The 22636-nt window shown below is 38.0% G+C and overlaps 1 protein-coding gene across 4 annotated transcripts in view; it reads right to left on the bottom strand.

The window, feature by feature from the left end:
* Positions 1 to 22636, bottom strand: part of mark4b (MAP/microtubule affinity-regulating kinase 4b) — a 236789-nt gene that overhangs the window by 88428 nt on the left and 125725 nt on the right. For all 4 annotated transcript variants that reach the window (XM_051922150.1, XM_028803986.2, XM_028803979.2 and 1 more), the window contains exon 3: positions 21206 to 21259. In XM_051922150.1, coding sequence (XP_051778110.1) covers positions 21206 to 21259 — 54 coding nt within the window. The remainder of the gene's footprint in view (positions 1 to 21205; positions 21260 to 22636) is intronic.

Below are 22636 nucleotides of genomic sequence, written 5' to 3'. Positions count from 1 at the left end.
CCAAGGTATACAGAGTGAAGAGAAAAGGAGGCAGTACTGTTCCTTTTGGTGCTCCAGCGTTGCTCACATCTTATCAGAGACACAGTACTCTATGGTCTGACAGACAGAAAGACAATTATCCTGGATGCCCTATGCCCATACACCTTGTGGCAAATGGCCAGGACCCATGCCCAGTCAGGATGCCCCTTTTGACTCTATATCCGGGGGAGCAGTCATGGGATGCACACTACATCACCCGGAACACTTGTTGGCAGCCCCCCAAGTTGCATCGGGGCCAATATTTTGGAACACCCGAGCTCATTCCTGTTGGGCTCCGAGGCCACCGGCAGGGGCGCTGCATGGCCTAACGTGCCCGTCTGGGTGGGAGCGCAGCCACACCTGGAGGTGCAGCCAGAAGTAGGTCAATGAGCACCTGCAGCACGTCCGGGTGGGCTATAAATGGAGCAGACAGTCACCACTCCGGGAGCCAGAGTCGGGAGGAGGAGGACAAAGTTGTCAGGAAGAGTGGTGGTACCAAGAAGAGTGTGTTGTGGTGACTTCCTTTATTTGTGTGGTCTGTTTTGGGACTGTGTTGTGCCTGTGGGACACGGGGAAGACGTGCTCCACAAGTGAAGAAAAATAAAAGTTCTTTTGTTTATTTTAATGTGCCTTCCAATGTGAGTCTGTGTCGGGTAAGGCACCTATATAGGGCCTTGTTACAACCTGCATACCTATGAGCTTGCCCTTTAACAGAGATGGCTGGATGGTACTGAAGGCACTAGAGAAATCAAAAAAGATAATCCTCACATTGCTGCCAGCTTTGTCCAAGTGAGAATAACCCTTGTGGAGCAGACAGATACCTGCATTCTAATCTTTGTCTGATATGCAGAATGCAGTGGGTCCAGGTGGTCAACCAAAAGAGGACAAGTATAGTTTAGGAGCCTCTCAAAGGTCTTCATGAAGTGAAATGTAACTGCCACTGTTCTGTAGTCATTAGGTGAAGAGGCACCTGCCTTCTTTGGAACAGGAACAATGTACAGGTAAATGTACATATATTGTCAAACCAGCTTCATCCAATGTACAGTCATGGGAGGATGGACCCAGTATCACCTCATCAATCAAACTGAACTGCACATTTCTCCAAGTAATCCTTAAAAGGGTAGGTTTACTTACTGTACATGGTTCATATAAAGGTAATGCCTTTGTGCATGGACTTGTAAGGCACTAATAGACCAAAATAAAATCACATTTCACATTTTCTTTTAGGGCGGCATGGTGGCGCAGTGGTAGCGCTGCTGCCTCGCAGTAAGGAGACCTGGGGTCATTTCCCGAGTCCCCCCTGCGTGGAGTTTGTATGTTCTCCCTGTGTCTGTGTGGGTTTCCTCTGGGTGCTCCAGTTTCCTCCCACGGTCCAAAGACAAGCAAATTAGGTGCACTGGCCATCCTAAATTGTCCCTAGTGTGAGTGCTTGGTGTGTGTGTGTGTGTGTCCGTCCTGCAGTGAGTTGGCAACCTGCCCGGGATTGGTTCCTGCCTTGCGCCCTGTGTTGGTTGGGATTGGCTCCAGCAGACCCCCATGATCCTGTGTTAGGCTATAGCGGGTTGGAGAATGACTGACTGACATTTTCTTTTACAATAACATATATGCACATTTAGAAATAAATTGTTTCTCACACATTTTCCACTTGTCATTATCATACCAATAAAATGGTTTGTTTGAATCTCAAACCGCAAAGAGAATTTAATTTGATAAACCAGCTCAAACAGTATATAGCCCACTCCTAATTGTGGGCAAATTCGGGAAATTTTTGGACTATGTGTCCTTCAGTTTTGCTTCATGAAATCTTCACTTGTTCGTTTTAGTACAATTAATTCAAATTCTGTCAAGTTAAATGGAAATTACTGGTAGTGCCATCCATCAGCTGCCACCCTTTCAAATACAATTACCCAACTCTTTTTTATTTGAAAGGTCTCCAAACTTACACTTAACTAGGCTCTCATTAAGTCTCTCTTCTTCCATGTAGAGATATGTTGTTTTACAATTTGTATGTTTTATAGTATGGCATTTTCCCCCACCTTTGTGATCCCAGAATTTACTTAATTTTTTTTTTGTTCTTGACAATGGCTTATTCTGTGCTTTGACATTTTGCTAGTATAGCAACTATATACTGTATTTGCTAGCGCCTGGATTCTTGTCTGATGACCAAGATGCATAATGAATCTTCTTCCCAGTCTTGTATCTTTTAAAGGATGAAGTAACTTTTCTCAAGGAGCTGCCTGCTATCCATATTACTAACCGAGAATGGCAAACCAGATATGGACGCAGGTACATGGCATGCCCATGGACGCAGGAGACATAGTGCGCAGGCGCCGACAGCTCAACTAACGGAAATACGAAATAAAGCAACGAGTACAGACAATACGGAACCCTAACCGTCCACTCCACACAGCATAGTCAAACCCGACATAGTACGGAAGGTTCCGGGCGCCTACAACGGGCGTCCAACACACCGCAGGCGGACCACCGAGATGGTACGAAAGCCCCAGAAATACGGACTCCACAGCATATGTGAATCGTGGAACACGACATTCTTGCAAGACACGCCTTACTTACAAAGGATATCATATAAGAGCTCACCCATCAAAAAACACTCAGTCGTGTAGTACACACAGATCATGTGCTCTCAGCACATATAAAGCGTATAAGGACAATACGGCGAGTAGAAACCCAAAGGCGTTGGAGAGAAAAAAAGGCAGATAAGAGATTATGAAAGCAGTGGAATTCGAAAGGCTCCAACAAACGATGGCACGATACACATGCAGAGAAAGGTACAGAATATGAAAGCAGTAAACTCCAAAAGTATTGTATCGTCCCAGCCAGGTTGAGGGCTGTTTGGTTTTAAGTGACTGTTAGGTCCGATGGAGGGAGGGCGGAGTACAGCACGGAAGACTGATAGCGGGGTATTGATTGATGCGGTAAGGGGGGGCGTTGGAGAGGGTGCTAGAAAGTTGTGTTTGGGGTTAGGAAGTCGTCCACAGCATATGTGGATCATCACATCACAGTAATACAATAATATGAGTACTCACAGACAAACGCAAGAGGCCTCGGCGTCCCGCCCCACAGTCAAATCTCACAATGTACGGAGTCCCGAGACGTCCACAAACCACAGCATAGTCAAACCCACCACGCCTCACGGCTCAAAAGCAAAGGAGCTCAACTGATGTAAATAAGCGCCTAACGTAAATAAGAAATGAGGCAACGCGCCCATAGGTGACGACACAGACACACAAAAAAGAAGATTCAGCCCCCCGCCCCAGAGTGAAACGTGAAAAAAGCAGATAAGAGATTATGAAAGCGGTGGAATTCGAAAGGCTCCAACAAACGATGATGCAATACAAATGCAGACGAAGGTACAGAATATGAAAGCAGTAAACACCAAAAGTATTGTAGCGTCCCAGCCAGGTTGAGGGCTGCTTGGTTTTACGTGACTGTTAGGTCCGATAGAAGGAGGGCGGAGTACGGCACGGAAGACTGATAGCGGGGTATTGATTGATGCGGTAAGGGGGGGCGTTGGAGAGGGTGCTAGAAAGTTGTGTTTGGGGTTAGGAAGTCGGCGATTGTTCAAGTAAAACATTTATGACACTTTATCATGTCATTCGCTACAGTATCAAAGAAAAGATAGAAAAGATCGCATTACCGCAAACAAAAGGTGATTAATCATCAGAGCCAGGTGTAATTGAAAAAATAGCAGGACAAATCAGGGTCACAAATAAAAGGCAAAGAGTAAACAACAAAGTCTTTTCGCATTTGCATCATTCAATGCACAAAACGTGGATTTACACAATGATGGACCATACGCTATGAGAATCTGAATAAGTCACATTATTTATTAGAGAAACAGAAACAATATTCACTTACGGGCATTGTCACAATGTGTCTCCAAACAAAATTGTTTTTAATGAAGCTTTAAAGTAAAAGTGCAAATAATGAAATTGAAACAATTCCAAAGAAAAAAAAATGTACATTGTATATCAGATTAGCCAAACACGGGGGTTGGCGAGCGAAGCCCCCTAGTTTACCTCTATTGTGTTTGCCCTCAGCCATGACAAGGTTTACAATCTCTGTTGATGTACAGCATTCTCGTAACATAAAGCTATTTACACTAGGCCTCAAGGTGGGGATAGTGATACCAGGGTGATGTTTTCATTTTCCATCAAACACAAAGATTGGCAATTAGGCTAAATAGTTCAATGTTTGTTTCAATCAACCACAAACATATTTGCTACATCATTTTTTTTACATTTTCATAAAGTCTTCTTATACAGTCCAATTGTTTCCTGCATGCACTTAGAAGTAGATGGTGTTCTTCTTGCCAATCTTCTACTAAGATCTTTCAGGATTCTTATTGGTCTACTGGTGGCATCTCTGAATCATGCTATTCCTTTCTGGTTTTTTTTTGGCAAGGTAATCCCAGGATGTCTTTTATACCTTCCACATTTGATCACCTTCACTAACATCAAAGAGATTCCAGAGATTCTGATACTACTGAATTGCCCTCACCAGAATCCTGTCTTTTCTCAGCTTTAACCATTGTATCAGTCTACTAAATCTGATTAATTATGTTCATTAAAATGCACATAACACAAATCTGAGCCATTTCCCTATTTTTTTCTTTATAAGACATGCACTATTACAACATATATACTGCATTATACTAAGTAGAACTATCAGCACAAAATTGACTCTCCACAGACTTGAGTTAAGTAGGTTTAACAAGAAGGCTAGATGTATGATGTTTATCTCTTTTTTCTCTTATCAATTGATTCTAACCTCACCCATGGACAAAAAATTATTTTGAACTATATTTTTTATTTTTACAGTTCATATTCACAAATTTAGTGATCCATTCAGAATTTATGTCTAGGGTCCAGCATTTGTGATTGTGACATGGATTGAGTTATTTTAGAAAAAGATGGCTGGTTGGGACACTCTTTCAATCTCAGCTGGGCCCCTGTCAGTGTGGAGTTTGCACATCCTCCTTGTGTCTCCATGTTGTTTTATTCAGTAACGCTGTCTTTTCTTTCACTTCATAAAACACAGACACATTAGATTAAATGCCAGTTTAACTTCTGTAATGGATGGCACACATGGATTGGCATCATGACTGGGATTGAACAAGGTGCCTTACCCTGCTGGAAGACCAGTACAATGGAATGACTAGGAAGATGAGAACTGAAAAATATTTTCTCCCCCAATATGCTAGGTAGCAGCCTCCTTGGGTTAGGTTTAGCATTCCCACATGGAATGCCCATAGGGCATGCTGGGACCTGTAGTTCCCTGAGGCTGCCCTGTTGGATCCTTTAGGGGCTACCAGGGGGAGATGATGGGATTCACAATCCCTACTTTTTGGTTCTTCTGAGTGACCTGGAAGTACTTCCATCAGACTATGCCCTAGCACCAGAAGTACTTCCTTGTCCAAGATAAAAGACCCGGCTCAACCTTATCCAGGCAAGTTGGAGTAGGTGGAAGAAGGGATCAGCTCACTTAGTGGAACAAATCAAGAGAGGAAAAAGAAGAATTGTGTTGGTTAATGTTGCTTTTGAAGCCTTTGTACAAGGTATTTGGTGTGAATACTGCAACAGCCCATGGGTCACACTGCACATTTGTGTGAAAATGTCGGTATTTTGAAACAGACTGGCACCTCATGTGAAATTAGTTTACAGCCAATGCTCATTAGATAAAGTTCAGTCCCCTGCTACCCTGAATAGAGTTAAGCAAAATTAAATATGAGTTGCTGGATGAATATCAACCAATATATATTGTAAGGAATGGTTATACACCTCTGTTCCTTTTTGGTACTTCAGTTTTATTTACAGGCTATAAAGCAATATGTTATTTAACTGTTATGTGCTCAGTACAGAATTTGTGACATTTTTAAATGTTTTTTTTTCCTCTTCTAACTGTGAAGCAGGGCACAAGAACACAGCTGAGGTCATAAATCTATGAGGCCCACTCATGGCATGTCAGTGTCTAAACAAGACAAGAAAGTCTGCAGGAGGGGGGATTCTGCTGAGACAGTTGACAAATGGAGACTGGGAGACAACAGAGTTGTGACTTATAAAGAAAAAGCAAGCCAGGACAGGAATTAAATAACTACCTTCAGACTGAAAAAACGTGGAGAGGTGAACATGGGTCTGTGAGAACCTGAGAAAATTAGGTATTAAGAGTGGTTTGTTTTTTTCCCACTTTCACAAGCCATGCACACTAGATTAGCTGGCGACTCTAAACTGGAGTGTGGGTGTGTGACTGAGTATACCATGTGACACTATCCTACCAGTTCCAGAGACCCAGATTCAATTCTGTGCCTGGTAACAGTCTCCATGGAGTTTACACATCTCTCCCATGTCTATGAATTTTTCTCTGTGTGCTCTAGTTTAGTTCTGTATCTGAAAGCCATACATGTTAGGTTAACTAGTCTCTAAAATGTCCCTGCATGAATCATCCTGAATCAGACTGCCTTAATTATGCACAATAGCAGAATGCAGCACAAGACTGTCAAGTTTCACCAGCAGGCTGTAGCCGTAACTATTTCTGACCTGCACAAGCTGGAATTCTTTTGCAACTTTTTGTAAGTTTGCCCTTTTTAAAGGATCTTCTTCAGCTGGCTCTGAAATGCCAGTTCATATTGTGAGTGATTGATACCAGTGACGCTATGAGCTTGATACGAAAAGGCAAAATATATGCTACAGGCAAGCTATGATGAAACAGAACTAAGCACAATATTTTCTATAAGTTATCCGGAGCTAAAATGCCTGAGCCCCCACTATATATAGGTAGAGCATTTACTTATTTAAAAGCATCTCTCCATCTTCACTAAACCCTCAACCTACAGCATGGGCGATGGTATTATACTGTACATCAGCGAAGTTCTGAAATGACAATGTGACAATGTCAACTTTCATTACAACCAACAGCCCTACAGCTTAAGTGTAATCTCAATAAAGAAACACATGAAATTGCTGACCTTTTAACCTATGGCATTGTAACATTAAAGGTCACAACCTTCTAACAACGGGTAGCACAGAATAGTGGCGCCCCATAACACACAAAGTGGCAGCAATAATGACCCAAATAATTAAAAAAAAAAAAAAAAAAAAAAAAAAACTTAAATGCACATTATTTCATAAAACATATGTTAAGTGTGAAATCCTAGACCTAAAACAACACACCCACCACCCAAAAAATTTCTGAAAAAAATGAGTAAATGTAAACAAGAATAAAAACCAAACCAATTCATAACAATGACCAGTTCATCTGAAGATCTGAATGGATGATTAAGAAAATTTAAAAAATAGCAATATTTCTGCATAAAGGACAATACAATAGATCTTTAGTCTAAGTGGACAGATCATCACTATCTTCCACAAAGCCAGCCTCTTTACCATTTTCGTTATAAGCAGAATGCAATCAGAATTCTTTCCGTCTTTATCCAAGACTTATGATGCAAAAAGCTGCCACCACTGGGACCAAACACTGAAGATTGCACTCCCAAGTTCATGTCCAAATGAACAGACATGCTCAACCACAGAGAACTTTCCTATCAATTGATGATGATCTTGCTTTCCACCTGGAACTACAGGATCTGACTGATCCCACACGGTTGTTTTTGCTTATATACTTTTATGTTACCCTCCAGCCACTATTATGATTGAAAAGACAAAACACTCCGATCATTCTTTCCACAATCATATTCATTGTTAAACAATAACAACCCAGTGACACCAGTCTTCCAAGAAAGTTTTCCATAAACAGTAATCATTAAATATTATTTTGGTTTTGATCAATCGTTTTTTAAAGAGTAACCAAAAACAGTGTTTACAAATAAATTATATAATGAAGTAGGCAATCTTCAATCTACAGCCCTTTGTTCTCATTTATCTATTATATATACAGTGGTGTGAAAAACTATTTGCCCCCTTCCTGATTTCTTATTCTTTTGCATGTTTGTCACACAAAATGTTTCTGATCATCAAACACATTTAACCATTAGTCAAATATAACACAAGTAAACACAAAATGCAGTTTTTAAATGATGGTGTTTATTATTCAGGGAGAAAAAAAATCCAAACCTACATGGCCCTGTGTGAAAAAGTAATTGCCCCCTTGTTAAAAAATAACCTAACTGTGGTGTATCACACCTGAGTTCAATTTCCGTAGCCACCCCCAGGCCTGATTACTGCCACACCTGTTTCAATCAAGAAATCACTTAAATAGGAGCTGCCTGACACAGAGAAGTAGACCAAAAGCACCTCAAAAGCTAGACATCATGCCAAGATCCAAAGAAATTCAGGAACAAATGAGAACAGAAGTAATTGAGATCTATCAGGCTGGTAAAGGTTATAAAGCCATTTCTAAAGCTTTGGGACTCCAGCGAACCACAGTGAGAGCCATTATTCACAAATGGCAAAAACATGGAACAGTGGTGAACCTTCCCAGGAGTGGCCGGCCGACCAAAATTACCCCAAGAGCGCAGAGACGACTCATCCGAGAGGTCACAAAAGACCCCAGGACAACGTCTAAAGAACTGCAGGCCTCACTTGCCTCAATTAAGGTCAGTGTTCACGACTCCACCATAAGAAAGAGACTGGGCAAAAACGGCCTGCATGGCAGATTTCCAAGACGCAAACCACTGTTAAGCAAAAAGAACATTAGGGCTTGTCTCAATTTTGCTAAGAAACATCTCAATGATTGCCAAGACTTTTGGGAAAATACCTTGTGGACTGATGAGTCAAAAGTTGAACTTTTTGGAAGGCAAATGTCCCGTTACATCTGGCGTAAAAGGAACACAGCATTTCAGAAAAAGAACATCATACCAACAGTAAAATATGGTGGTGGTAGTGTGATGGTCTGGGGTTGTTTTGCTGCTTCAGGACCTGGAAGGCTTGCTGTGATAGATGGAACCATGAATTCTACTGTCTACCAAAAAATCCTGAAGGAGAATGTCCGGCCATCTGTTCGTCAACTCAAGCTGAAGCGATCTTGGGTGCTGCAACAGGACAATGACCCAAAACACACCAGCAAATCCACCTCTGAATGGCTGAAGAAAAACAAAATGAAGACTTTGGAGTGGCCTAGTCAAAGTCCTGACCTGAATCCAATTGAGATGCTATGGCATGACCTTAAAAAGGCGGTTCATGCTAGAAAACCCTCAAATAAAGCTGAATTACAACAATTTTGCAAAGATGAGTGGGCCAAAATTCCTCCAGAGCGCTGTAAAAGACTTATTGCAAGTTATCGCAAACGCTTGATTGCAGTTATTGCTGCTAAGGGTGGCCCAACCAGTTATTAGGTTCAGGGGGCAATTACTTTTTCACACAGGGCCATGTAGGTTTGGATTTTTTTTTCTCCCTAAATAATAAAAACCACCATTTACAAACTGCATTTTGTGTTTACTTGTGTTATATTTGACTAATGGTTAAATGTGTTTGATGATCAGAAACATTTTGTGTGACAAACATGCAAAAGAATAAGAAATCAGGAAGGGGGCAAATAGTTTTTCACACCACTGTAGGTAGAGAAGCCTGAACTGACAAGTGATAGAGGCACCAAGCCAACTGGTCCCTAGTGCCCTAAAGGTGCTTTCTTGATCAGCAGTGAGAACCACCCAAAACCCAGTTCTGAACCGAATGCCACTTGCTCATGTCAGTCCTGGAAGCATCCCTTGTAGATTGCTTGCACCCTTGCTTCTGATAGCTCTAGAGTTCACATTAAAAATATTGATCTAGGACAAATGCAAAAATCAGAGATAGTGAGAGAAAGGCAAGATGGCAGCTATCTTACTGTGGCCCATGATGGACTTGGTGTCTGATATGAACTTTATGATAATGGAATAATCTCCACCTGCCTTTGGTACCATACAGGAAAAAAATAAGTTCTGTAAAAGTAAGGATGAATTTTGTTACAGTCTCTTAATCAATGTTGTTAAAATAACATTTTGCTGGAATCACATGAAGATACATAAAACAGTAGCTGTGCTGGACGGTACGGGAATAGTTACAGGTAGTAGAGGTGTGGTATTAATCCACTGGGTGTCCAATTGTACCATACAGGAGCTTGCATTCACTTTAATCACATATTTGTTATTATTATGAAACATTTTCTACACTATTGGCTTATTTATCACTACATCACTAGAAAATAACCCTGACAACCAAGGCATCCACATATATACTTGGAATTTATCTGAACAGCAATGGGAAAGTTTTAAACTGATCACATGATCCAGGGTACTGCAAAAAAAAAAAAAAAAAAAAAAAACCTAAAACATGATAAAATTAGTTCTAATTATACAGTAGCATAAGTTAAAAAAAAAAAAAAAAAAACAGAAGAAACAGACCTGAAGACTTTCAAAAGTATGTTTAGACTTTAATTTCAGCAGCTGATTAAAACAAACACTGACAATATCATTCTCCTCGGAACATATAATTTCTGGACATATACAGGAGACAAATTAATTTATAATGATGAGAGAAGAGCTGAATACAATGGGTCACATTGTCCAAACATGTTCTAATGGTTTCATCAGAGCTATTGTAATCAAAAACAGGAACACGACTGCCACCTGGCTAGTTGATTCTTATCAAATACAAAAGCTGGCAATGGAAAAGCATTCTTTTTTTCTGCTGTTCTTATGCTGGGTTGCAAATGGCCATGAATTCAAACTTGCAGGCTGCCAACAAAGTAATTTAATCTACCCCTTTCCTTTTTTATAACTCCCAAGTCATTGTTTACATGGCTGGAGCAGAGTCTCTGAAAAGAGGATCCCAATTAACTTAATAATGACAAGAGCCACAACAAAATTCATTCTTAAAAACAATTTAGGGAAAAATAAACTGTTTTTTTACTAATGTCGTACAAGTAAGCCTACTAAAACACTACATAACTGCAGGTACTGAACTTCACTGCCTTGAGGATGTCAGATTACACATCTAGGCATCATAAGAGAGGACAGATTTCACAACTCCTCCACAATTTCTCAGCACAGTTTTCAATTTCCAAACTATCACAACATCAACACATTTTGCAGACCAGTCTTTTTTCCTCCTTCCATTCTGTCATGGTATGAACAAACATAAGATACTACCTACTTTCTCTCCTTCCTTTCAGCTACATTGTGTGCACTGTAGTTCTGACTGACAGGCCACTGGTTCTTAACTTTTGCACACATCCCTGTCACTTAAGGCAAAATCAAAGCTACAATGTGGAAATTGCTATGACTGAGCTGTTGAAAATGTCACACTACACTTCCTAGCTATGAATGAGCCACCACTTACTAGGGCCTTGATTAGAAAACTGAATATAGACATGAAGGCAAATTCACCTTGCACAAAGATAATGCCACTTAAATTCACTGTATAACCCAGCACTTTAAAGTGAATCCATTTTAGTCATATACCATATGCATCTAAAAACGCTGTGTGTGACAAAAAGGAAATAATGACAAACATCCACACAACACGAATCTTACTGCAGTAAAAAGTTCCAATGACTGGCTGCTTTAAAACAATGCTATGTTTATTTAAAACAAACATTTCAAGGTAACCACTCATTGAGTAAAAGTGAAGTGCTACGATAAGTGTAACAGAGTTTGAAGGGAATAGCGGCCACAGCCATTACCCATCCAGGACGCCAGCTGGATGAAAGGACTGGTGGGGAGAGAGCATCTGCAAGGCACTGCCTCCCCTGGGATGCTAGAGGGCAGTTTTCCTTGGTGGCTGTGCCACCTTGGATTTCTGCAGGGCATGCTGGGAGTTAGAGTTTGGTGCAGCCCTGTTGGGTTCTGTGGGGTTCACCAGGGGGAGCTGCAGATCCTTACCTTGAACTTCCATCACATCTGGGAGTGATTCCAGGCGACACTAATGAGCCACCTGGAGCACTCCCAGGAGTAACATAAAAAGGGCCGGCCCACACCATTCAAGGAGCCAGAGTTGGAAGGAGGTGGACGAAGCTTGCCGGAAGAGGACTGGAGTCAGAGAGAGAGAGAGAGAGAGACAGAGAGAGAATAGAGGAAGAGAAGAGAAGAGGACTGTGACTCGTACTTTGGTGCATTGCACTATGCGGCGTTCTGGGGAGTGAGAAAAAAGCATTTCCCCACTGTAAATAAAAGTGTGTTATGTGCTGCACTTGTGTCTCTGCCAGTTGGGGCGGCTATATGTGCCCCAGTGGTCCACAGCTGATACAAGCATATATATTTGAGGGGCTCTCATGGACATTCATAATTATTCATAGCCGCAAGCAACATAGAAAATGTTCAGTTAGGGTTAAAAATCAAACCCTCATTGGCAAGTGCAGTGTAAGTAACACAGCACGGTTATAATTAAAGAATAAAATGCATCAATGTGCAACCAAAACAGGGAAAAAAAACAGGTGAAATGCAATTCTAACAACCTAAACTTTGAGTTAATCATTTGCTACTTATTTGATTGAATGGAACTTTCCTGTAATAAACATTAAGTGCATTTAAAAACCACTATATATATTAAAGCTGAAAGAGTTATTTCAACACTTGTACTGTTACAATACTTTCCAAAAAGAATGCCTGAAGTGGAGGGAAACATATCAAAATATACCTTAATTACCAAAAATACTAACTTCAAAAAATAATTCAAAAAGAACAATGGAACAAAAACACAAAGTCTAAAAATAAAATTTAAAGCAAGAGCAAAAACAAGCTAAGAAAATATTATAACAAATAAAAAAATCCTAATTCCAAAATCTAAGCACAAAAAACAGAGCTAAAAAGATAAACTAGTAGGCCAGCTGACCACAAGAAATGGCAGAACCTGAAGGAACTTGCCAAATCTTGGGTAGCGCCCAAAAACTAACTAGAGGTAACTGAAACTACATAATTAACAATCACAAAAACAGAAAAAAGAGACACAATGCAAAAAAACACAAAACACAACACCCCACACAACAACCCCATGAAATTAAGGCATGTACTCACTTTGGAGATGACTGAATGAAATGACAATATTTTTAAAACATTTATGATGATGTTCACCACTAATTTGAATGAGAACCATTCAAAATTTAGATTTAGACATGAGGCACATGCTCTCATTTTCAGCACAGTATGACATGAACTCTAATATCATATGTTAACGAAGAGTTTAAACTCTCTCTTTTATTATCATGGATTCTGCTATGAAGAATGCAACATTTTTGTGTTTTAGTTAGGCTTGATCCTATAGAGGATTACGAGTTCTAAAATAAAATGCAATCTAATGTTTAAAAGGCAATGCATATTAAAGTCATGCTTTTCATTTTGCCATGATTTTTTTCATGTCATAATTCAAAAGAAGTCAATCAAACAATTCATGACTTTTCAACATGGCACTCATTGCTTTGTACTTCTTTCTGCAATGAAGCAATATTTGTGCCAAAACTAAATTAAATTAAATAAGGTGGGGCAAGGGATGTCAACATGGAAAGACTTGGTGAATAAAAATTGTGCTAAAATCAAATTCATAACACAAATATGTATGGCATTTTTTTTACATACTTAATTTTGCTTGGATAATCGTCCATTATTACACAGTCAAGAAAGGCATGATGACATTAGTTAAATAGAGAATTTTGACAGGAAAAACATTGCAGAAATTCTGATCATACCTGGCATAAATAAAATACAAATCAATAGATTTTTTCTTTTTTAAATATTTTTGTCAAATATGTCAATGTCAATTATTTTTGTCAATTCTAAGGCTTTGTTAAAGATAAAATTATCCAAGTGAATGAGACCTAGAAATCTCCCTTAATTAATCAATTGCATCATCGACTGCAGCATGCCATCTGCTTTTTACTCTCCTCTGCAGCCTCCTGCAATGCTGCATGAATCCAGATATAAAGACCTCTCTCACTCAGGTGAAACTCAGTATGTCAGCAATTCACATTACGCTGGAAACACTGTAGTCATCCTTTTCTGATTTCACTGCCCAATTAAATGATGAAAACATTTTACATGTGAAGGTCATTAAATCAAACAAAGTAAAAGTTTTCATGACAAAAAAAATATTTTATAGATATTGAGGGGATAACAAGAACACAACATAAAATACCATTTTCAAACTTGCTTAATTCAGTCTATCCCAAGGCACTCACATAGTGCAAGTTTGGCATCACTAACTTTACATGTATATATCTGAGGGTATGATAGAAAGTACCTGGAGGAAAGCCTCCTCATGGTAGGCAAGAGAAGAATGAAAACACTCCATTTGTACAACAGCTGGTACATGATTCAAACCCAGGATAGAGAATCTTTGAGTGGCAGTGCTACCACTAAACAAACCTTGCCCCCAAGTAGTTTAGAAGTAGCTCTGAAACCATCAGGTTAATGTATAACTTATTTTAAGTTATACTATCTTAGCTACTCATATATTTCAGCTTCTACTGTTACACCTGCTTGCACAAAGCTTAACAGCAAAAGCTTCCCCTGACTTAATGGCAGTATATCACCTTAACAACAGAGGAATTAATAATTTTCTGATGAACATTGTAGCACATAGACAAGCAGTACCCAGATGCAAATAAATAGCTAAGTACATATCAGCTGATTCAACAGATGCTGGGTGCTTTAGTACAGACAAATACATACATAACACATTAAGTTAAATGTGTGCTTCTGGCAAAGATAATTTAAAAATTATCTGTAGCAAAACAGATCTGCTAAGATGAATAATGATGTAACCCTTCCAAGAAAGTAGAAGCCGGATGTATGGTTTTTGTTATTATTCATACTACTTGAGTCAGGCAACATGCTGAAAGAGAGTACTCTTACCAGAAGGTGGAAGTAACTTAAAAATTGCAATTGTAGCTGCTATAACCTAACAACATTAACATCTAACAACAATAACATCAATGAAAAAACCTCACGCTACTCACATGGAACGTAATCCAGCTGTATGCTCACAACATTCAAAATGCTTATTTCTTTTTCTTTGCTAAAATGTTGTTAAATAATCACCTCTGGAAAATGAAAGTAGTCCACAAACAGGAAGTCTGTTTGCATAGGAACACACTTTTGAATTGAAGACAGGACCTATGACCAATGAACAAGGGGGAGAGGCAGGTGTTTGAGAGTTTTTATTTAACACGAGCAACATGAAATTATTTCATGAACATTTTTGATATTGTTTACTGTTGTCCAGTGTTGGTCACCATAGGCACCCATGTAGATTAGATATTAGATGTGTGGTTTTAACAGTATAGTTTTGAGCATCATTTTAGGTAGTGCACCAGAATCTCATTGTATTTATTATGCAATGGCAATAAATGAATCTTATCTTATTTTAAATGAACAGCTCTAAATGTAAAGTCACACAGATACTTGTTTAGCAGTGGAGGAGTTTTACTTATTACTGCAAGAAATTAGCAAAACAGACCTTAAGCAGCAAAAGGCTGGATACAAACCTAAAATACATTTCCATCTATTCATATTCTTTGCCAGCTTAATCTAAATCAGGGTCAAAGGATGCTGGAGTCTACCTCATTAGTAGCAGGTGCCAAGGGAGAAACAAATGCTGAACATTACAACAATTTTAGTGAAAACAGGATGCAGCTATGGCCCACTAGTGTGCCTCAAGATCACATGATGGGAGCATTTGAAACAAGCCTCAAAGCCGTGCTTCAGACATTTGCACTTTGAAAGCTCTACACAGTGTCAATACATTAGTATCGAGCAGCCCGTCACTAATTTAAAAGTCAGCTCGAGAAGCCATATTTTATCTGAGTTTGATGGACAAAGCTTGATGTGCTTTGCAAAGACTTTCTTTTTGATTATTTCCTGGCTGCAAATCCTTGCTCTTGTTTTTGACTCTGAATTTTTGATCTTACTTTGGTTCGGACAGATGTCTTTGATTAATGGTTTTTGACTTTTGCTTTGTTCTCTTAAACTTTGATTCTTGGGTTTACTTGTGGTTCTTGCTAAAAAAATTATTTCAACCTCCCATTATCAAAATTGCCACAAGTTCTGTCTATTGGTCATCTCTCATTTAAGATAATATCTCCAGTCTTTGAGATAGTACAAATGCGACCCAGACGATTCTAAAAAAGCTCTCTTGGCTAGATGGTGATCTGGAAATGCTACCACCTAGATATAAAAGTAGGACCTTTGGCAGCTCAGGTTTGTGGCAACACCAAGTCAAGGACAAAAAACATTGATAGTGATCCCAGAGAAGCAGTTATTGCAGCTAATTAGTGTTTCCTTAATTAGCACATTCACCAAAACTTTTGAAAATAGTCAGAAAGAGTAGAAATATATTCTTATATGTTTACTATGTCCCTAAAGATAGATGAATACCCGTCGGAAATATTTAAAAGATTTTAAATTATGCTTTATATTTTGTAAAGTATACCAAAAAGGTAATTTTGGATATAAAAATATGCAAAAAATACCCTTTAAAAAGTAAATACATTTCTGTACTCCTATCAGCGGTATATTTAATGAATATATTTTTACAATATATTGCAATTTTTCATAGGAGAATTACCTCCTGTTTGACAATAAATAATTCAACTGTTTTTTAAAATATAATATTCATTACCACACATTTTGCTACATTTGATTTAAAAAAGTAACATTACATATATTCTTCAGGATATATTTATTAAGGATTAATCTCTGGTTTAGAAGCCAGTCTTCCACTATATACAGAGCAGGGTGAAATTTTTACTCACATGTGATAATCATCACAATCTGAGTCATTTTGCAGTAACCAAACAGCCTTAAAGCATAGGTTTAAGATAAGCTGTGAAAACAGGCATCTAGGAATTCCACATGCATATGTGAAGAAAAATGTCATGCATATAGCACTCAAGCCTGGGAGAGAACCAGGTATTAAGGCAGTCTAGTGGCAATGTTATCTCTGGAGTCACCATGTACTCCAATTACATGTAATGTAACTAACAAAAAATACTACTCATTTGAAGTACACCTTCAATGAAAATTATATGATACATTTTCTACAGGGTCACTTTTAATGATCAAATAGTTCAGTTGGAAAGACCACCAGAATAAACTGCAGAAATCATGGCACCATCCCCAGCTCTAAATCCAGCAAGCTGAACTCAGTGGTGATGATTTGGTTAGCTTTAGCAAATGCAGATTTCCACTCATGCGTCTTTTTTATTTAATTGTCAGTTTGAGAAGTGACCATTTCCCTTAATATTGCAAATTCCTCTCATAACTATATGATCTGTCTGACTTTGCATTAGAATATCTTATCCACACACAAAGTAATGCAGAAAAAATTATTTGCGTGTAAACCTTGAAGTCATCTTTCAACTTAATTTTTATTCAAATTTTTATTAGTTGCAATTTACATTAGCATTCAAAGTGTCAGCTATGTTACTTTTCATTTTTTTAGGAAAAATGGTATGCTTGCATGCGATTTCTAGTACTAGGTGTCTACAAATTTATTCACCTACATTTTGATAATTATTCTGGGCGTGCCTCTGGGGCCATGCCCACTCTATCTGACAGCTTGCTCAATTGACTAATGATTTTTTTTTTATGAGAAAACACTACTTTTTTGTATTTGAGAAATAATATTCAAACTTTATACATATATACTTGTGAATTAACAAAGAATTAAACTAGCATTTTTTTCTTTTATTTGAAAGGTGCCCTTCTAGCATCAATGACTACATTTTATTCCCACATTAGTTATTAGGCTCCAGCAGTAACTCGGTGTTAGGTGGAAGCTTGTGCGTACTGTATGTGCAAAGCAATTAATGTATATCTTTGATAATTATACAGTAGAGAACCTCCTTTAAAAATTACAGTATGGATACTGGACAATCCTAAACAAGTTACACTGAATACATACTGAGGGAGCATATCCTGTATCCTCCGTGGTGTGTGCTTATGTGTGTTCTCCTCATACTGCCTTGATGATGCTCTGGCAATTGTGGCACTGATTTCTCATTACAAACCAACTCTCTAATGTAGTGCCACGTTGCCATTCCTTTTTTTTTAATCTTTAACATTGTTTTATTAAAATAATTTTATTAAATGACTACTAAATTAAAAATTGTTTTATATTAGAAATTCATATTGACAAAAGCCTCTTACAGAAATGCAAATGCACATTCTAAAATTTTGTTTGGGCAGGTCTAGTCCCACCATGAAGCATACATACTGCAATGAAGTATAAGCAGATGCAATTCTGTCAAAGTTTTTAACAATCTTTCAAATATTAATGAAGTTTACTTTGTGGCAAGCGGCTGGTACCCAGCCAAGACTCCCAGAAGGACCAAAGGAGGGATTACGCCTCCTCCAGACCACGTGGGGGCGACCGCCCTGGTGGCTTTGGGGACCATGGGAACAGAGCTTAGAAGCTCAACCCTAAAGGGGCCCATGGTCACCGCCAGGGGGTGCCCAGATGCCTGAGGAGCCCTGGACCTCAGCACTTCCGCCACACAAGGAAATGCTAGGGGGAAGAACACCAGGGACACCCGGAGTGCTTCCGGGTGCACAGCCGGCACTTCCACCACACCGGGGAGGGCCGGTAGGCACTCACTGGGAGGCACCTGGAGCACATACGGATGGGTTTAAAAGGGGCCACCTCCCTCCATTCGATGGCTGGAGTTGGGTGGAAGAGGACGGAGCTCGGAGAAGAGGAGTGGAGGCGGACCTGAAGAGAGAAAAGGCATTGTGAGGCCTGGACTTTGGGGTGATTGGTGCTGCGGCACTGGGGTGTATGTGCACTTGTAAATATGGAAAATGTAAATAAACGTGTGTTGGTTGGTGAACCATCAGTGTCCGCCTGTCTGTGTCCGGGCTGTTCCCCACAACTTATAATATTATGAAAACAGCCAGGTTTTCTGGCTTCAACAAACAGTAGTATCACAATACCTAGCCACCTTATGGAGCTTCTTGCGTTGTGCAGGATGAAGTTCTGTTTGTTGTAATTTGATAGCTATACACTGTCAGGTATATTTGCAGAGAAAAGAAAATAGTGTAGATTTTGTATTATAACCATGTATTGCCTCCTCAAAACAGTGAAAATCCAGAGCTCTGGCACGGACCTTGCTTTGCAGTCGAGTTATTTACATATTGTACTTTTCATAGCCACCTGTAGATGGTCACGGATGTCAAAACAGTCATTTCTGCAGCATATTTATACTTTATTAATTACCTCAATAATATTATTGCAATTCAAATTTTAATATTTTTCTGCAAGTTTTTTCAAACATAGTATCTTCAATTCTGATTAAGTCTAAGTAGGCAAATTCAGCATTGGAATCAGAACTCTTAGCATTTTAGACAGCAGCTATGCCAGATCTTTAAATAATGTGATTACAATAGGTGGGTATATACTGTCTTTTGCCATCATTCAGCATAGCACACTTATATTGTGTTTAATTATTGTGTCTGTATAAAAATTATGACAATGCATACTGTATGCCTATACAAGGTAATATTTAATCAATGATAGATCTAATTTCACTTTAAGGGAAATGATTTTTAAAATAGGAAACATTCTTCCAAATAATTTTTTCAATCAAATTTTTTTGGGGGAGGTGGAAGGGTGATTGTTTTTAAGTCAGGCCTAGCTTTTTAGTGGTTGATGTTTTCCTGAAATTTCTTAAACAATTTATTAAATTTAGCTTGGGTGAAGGAAGTTAAGTCAAAAAATGCACTCCAAAAACAACAAAGGGGTATCATTTGTCTTTATTTATCATGTTGAGTTAACTCATACTCACCCTTGTATGGGCCGCTTATATGAGTTTTTTTAGCTTCATAAAGTATGGGGAATGATCAGTGACAAAATACATTTTTAATAAAGACCTGAAGCACTTTATTTATTTCTTTTTTCTCAATTTAGTTATAATATTTACACAAACATGAAGCATATTCAATTAAAGATAAAATGTAACTATATATGATTACAAATTGTTATAGGTTAGAAGTTTACAAAAATAAGTCAGAGAAGTTAACATTTACATTGCATTCTGTCTCTAAGGGATAAAGCTAGCTTTAAATTTGATAATCATTTGACATTTGGTGGTTTATATATCTATAAATCTAAAAAGTTAAAAGATGGGTTTTCATAAATAGCAAAAGCAATAAGCAAGCTGTGCTCACAAACCACTTAGCAGGTTTTAAACTTATTTATAGAAACCCTGCATTGACCAGGTAAAACAATTATAATGACACAATAAAACATGCCCACAATGTTAAATTGAAAGGTTGTGTGCATGCAAAGCATTCAGAGAAAAAGTATTCATGATAGTGTAATAATAATAATATCTCAAATATAGTGGGATGCATACACCCACACTCACTCCTCTACGGACAATTTATAATTGCTAATCAGTGTTAAAAAATGTTTATCTTTGAGATGTCGAAGGAAATGTGAATACACAGAAAAAGCACAAGCAGATTAGCTTAGAATGTACATCTTTATATAGATATTTTCTGGGATGTCATATAAACCATCACTGTGTATTTGGTGGGATTTGCATGTAATGGTTGGATATATTTCATTTAAGATGTTAAGAAACCCCTAATGATACTTTTCTATAGTGGATGACTTCAGTCTAAAAACCTGTGGTGCTATGGTGACTCACTATCAGCAATGTATGTGAAATGGTACTGGAGTACCTTATCTGTTTGTATTTTTATACATAAAGTAACCCTGTCCCTTCATGTTTGCATGGCAATCTTTGTATTTCTAGAGAAATACAAGTCAATTTCAGACACAGTGGGCCTATTGATGATTTGTGTAACAAATAGCCAGACCTTTGCAGTCAGATATGCACAGACTTCATTTTTTCTGTATCTGCTACTCCATCTTTTCAACAGGGAAAGCGTTTGGTAGAAAAAAAAGTGTTTTGGTTCATATAAGAATAGCTACAGATTCTTGAGTGGATCAAATACTGTAAAATACTTCAATGAATCCAAGTATTAAAGAGTAATACTAAGAGTCTGACTCAAATCTTAAAAAAGTGTTACTTGGTTAGCAGTAAAACACATTCCAACATAAATTACTTGATGCCGAAATCCACAGATGAATAAACAAGAAATTTTCTACAGCATACATTTTCTGCTTATTTTGTTTGTTTCAGACTTTCATTTTTTTTTCTTTGACATCCTACTGATTGTTCTGGCAGAAACTCCTGTCAAGAGAGTTAAAAAAATAAAATAAAAATATCATCTCACCTTCTGTAGACTAGTTGGATTCAGCTGGGTTTTGTCAATAATTTTTATTGCCACCTGAAATACAAACAGAAATGTGGTGTAAATTAAAAAATGAGTTTCTTAAAATGCTTGAAATGGGAATAAACAGAAATCTGGAGCTAAAGAGACACTTTCTTTTTTTCCATAACAAGGGAAAACCTATTTAAATTTGAAAGAAAACATTATCTCTGTGTGCCCTTGGCACTAGCAAAACAAGAGTTACTACTTTTAAACCACACCAGAAACAAAGAGGCCAAGGAAATGTGAAACATACAGTATAAATATACACCATATTTACTGGACAAGTTGATCATTTATAGTATAATTTAGATTCAAAATTAAATAGGGCTCCAAAAAGTCATCCTTTTTCTTTACTCTCTGAATGCTGTGAAAAATAAACAGTTATCCTTTATATTTAACAGTTACTTTTAATTAGGCAGAATATTCCCATATATCTGAACATGTGAAATGAAAATAAAAAAAATGAATTGTACTGAAATTACAACACAATAATATGCTATATTGGTCACATGTCTCAAAGACATAGAGACTATACAGATTGAATAGTAAACATATATTAAAGGCGATAGATAGATAGATAGATAGATAGATAGATAGATAGATAGACAGACAGACAGACAGACAGACAGACAGACAGACAGACAGACAGACAGACAGACAGACCGGAGATTGACATTTTTGACGAATTTAAAGCTTTCACTCCTCCCCCATAGACGACAGGTTATGGTTGGTCGAGGGCACAAAGCAAATATACAGCATATTAAAAATGCAGTAACAGCAGATATTAGATGGAGGTTGAAAGTATATAAATAACATAGATCAAAACAAGCTGCTTAACCTAAGCACAGTTACAATATAAACTTAAGCTGAGAACACTGCAATAAAATTTCAAATTCATCTAATTTAAGAGAAAAAGATGAAAATGAGACAAAATCACAGAATGCCATCTTTTATTCCTTAAATTTCCATAAATTTTACATTTTAGAATATTCCTGTCTTTTATTGTCATGCTTCTTGTTTTCCTCTATCTGTTTTCAAGCATGTAAATAATTAATACGCCACATAAACCTAACATTATATGTGTTTTATTGATACACAAAGTACATTAACTGTTATTAACCTTAGCCAGACATTTTCAAACTTACTTATCCAGTTCATGGTTGTAAGAAAATGGTATCAGTTAAGAGCCAACCAAGAATAAGACACCAGTCCATCACTGGGCACACTCGGTCACATTAGGCTAGTTTAAAGATTCACGTTAACCTGAATTGTATACTTTGTCATTCATTGCCTTCCCTGACCTTTTCCGTTATGAGAATGTTATTTTTAAAAAGCAAATTAAAAAGTAATTTGCATTGAACAAGTAAAATGACTCTAAAATATGTTTTTTCT

This window comes from Erpetoichthys calabaricus, chromosome 1 (assembly GCF_900747795.2).
Source record: "Erpetoichthys calabaricus chromosome 1, fErpCal1.3, whole genome shotgun sequence".
In the NCBI taxonomy this organism is placed as follows: domain Eukaryota; kingdom Metazoa; phylum Chordata; class Cladistia; order Polypteriformes; family Polypteridae; genus Erpetoichthys; species Erpetoichthys calabaricus.
The sequence above is the reverse complement of the archived record's forward strand: the minus strand, read 5'-3'. Positions and strand labels throughout refer to the sequence as shown.